General features: G+C 36.2%; 1 protein-coding gene across 1 annotated transcript; it reads right to left on the reverse strand.

Moving 5' to 3' along the window:
• Window positions 1-303: 303 nt before the first annotated feature.
• Window positions 304-1251, reverse strand: LOC134933989 (olfactory receptor 11A1-like). The gene has a single exon (XM_063929516.1). The coding sequence runs from the start codon at window positions 1249-1251 to the stop codon at window positions 304-306; it is 948 nt and encodes a 315-aa protein (XP_063785586.1).
• Between the last annotated feature and the right edge of the window lie 338 nt (window positions 1252-1589).

The following is a 1589-nucleotide window of genomic DNA, read 5'->3' on the forward strand; positions in this document are numbered from 1 at the left end:
ATATCTCCTAACTAACCTATATCAAGACCCATTAACTTGTAATAGGATTAATGTCAAAGAGGCATTCATTATATTTATCTGTAAACCACTACTTTACTGTATTTTCATGGCTATGATCCCGAATCACGTCTCCAAACACAGTGATTCACATCTCCAAGCCACATGTGAAAGATAATTGTAGCTCTAAATAGGTATACAACCCATAGGTTTGCATAGTGCTTCAATCTTTTTTCCCACCAAGAATTATCTCTTCTTTGCACAATTGCACTTGTGTAACTCCAAATAAGGTCCTTCAAATAATGATCACAATAAAAAAATCATCTTGTTTTTCAAAATAATTTTCCTAATGGCTGTTCTGATTTCTTTGCTCTTCATGCTGTAAATAATTGGGTTAAATATTGGGGTCATCGTGATATATAGCAAAGATAACATTTTCTTGGTATTAAATGATTTTCCTTTGGATGGGGAAACATAGATGGCAATGAGAGATCCATAATATGTACACACCACAGAAAGATGAGAGCTACAAGTTGAGAAGGCATTCTGTCTGCCAACGGTTGATGCAATTCTAAGAATAGCGAGAATAATACAAGCATAAGTTGAAATGATGAACGTCAGCTCAACAATGGTTTCAGGAGCGGCTATAATCAACAGCAATATTTCCAGAACTGATGTATCGGAGCAAGAAAGCTGCACAACTGGACCATAATCACAGAAGAAATGGTCTAGAATGTTAGGACCACAGAAATTAAGATTTGAGATCATGACGGCAACAATGAGCATTAGTAGACAACCTAGAACCCAACAGCAGACCACTAGCCAAAGACAAAATCTGCCATTCATGGTGGTGTAATACTGCAGTGGCTTACAAATTGCTAAGTACCGGTCATAAGACATCACAGTAAGAAGAAGACATTCTGCAACAGAGGAGACACCAAAAATATAAAGCTGTATAATGCAACCAGCAACAGAAATTGTGGCCCCACATTTAAATATTACATAAAGAGTATTTGGGGAAATAGTTGTGGTAAGAACAATGTCACACCAGGACAAGTGACTGAGGAAAAAATACATGGGATGGTGAAGCTGGCGGGTGGTCATAACCAAAGTGATTATCAGAACATTTCCAGCTATGGTGGCCACATATACTAGAACAAAAGCAAGGAAGAGGATAAACCTAGAGATGTGAAGATCTTGGAACCCGAGAAGAAAGAATTCTTTAACAGCTGTACTATTTGGCTTTGAATCCATATAAGAAGTGTCTAAATTTACCCCTTAAAGGTTTTCCTACAGGTGATGTATTTTGATGTTATTACTATAGAGAATGTTAGTTTAGGAAACAATCTTTTTCTGTCAGTAAAAAGTACTATAAAAACAAACTACGTGACATAATAACGTAGAATTATCCATATATATACAGTATATCTGTATACATTTATCATGAACTAATCACTTTTTCTGTTAGGAAGCAGTTGCATGTAATTCTTCATTGCCTGCGCTATTAGTAAGACATACGTAGGGTCTAACTTAGAGCAACCAGTAAATCCAGCTGGATGTATCAGTTTAATATCTATGATGTTTCGTGGCAG

This window comes from Pseudophryne corroboree, chromosome 6 (assembly GCF_028390025.1).
Source record: "Pseudophryne corroboree isolate aPseCor3 chromosome 6, aPseCor3.hap2, whole genome shotgun sequence".
In the NCBI taxonomy this organism is placed as follows: domain Eukaryota; kingdom Metazoa; phylum Chordata; class Amphibia; order Anura; family Myobatrachidae; genus Pseudophryne; species Pseudophryne corroboree.

What these genes read in the sequence shown, in the direction of transcription:
- LOC134933989 (XM_063929516.1), bottom strand. Translation starts at nt 1,251, where the DNA reads ATGGATTCAAAGCCAAATAGTACAGCTGTTAAAGAATTCTTTCTTCTC.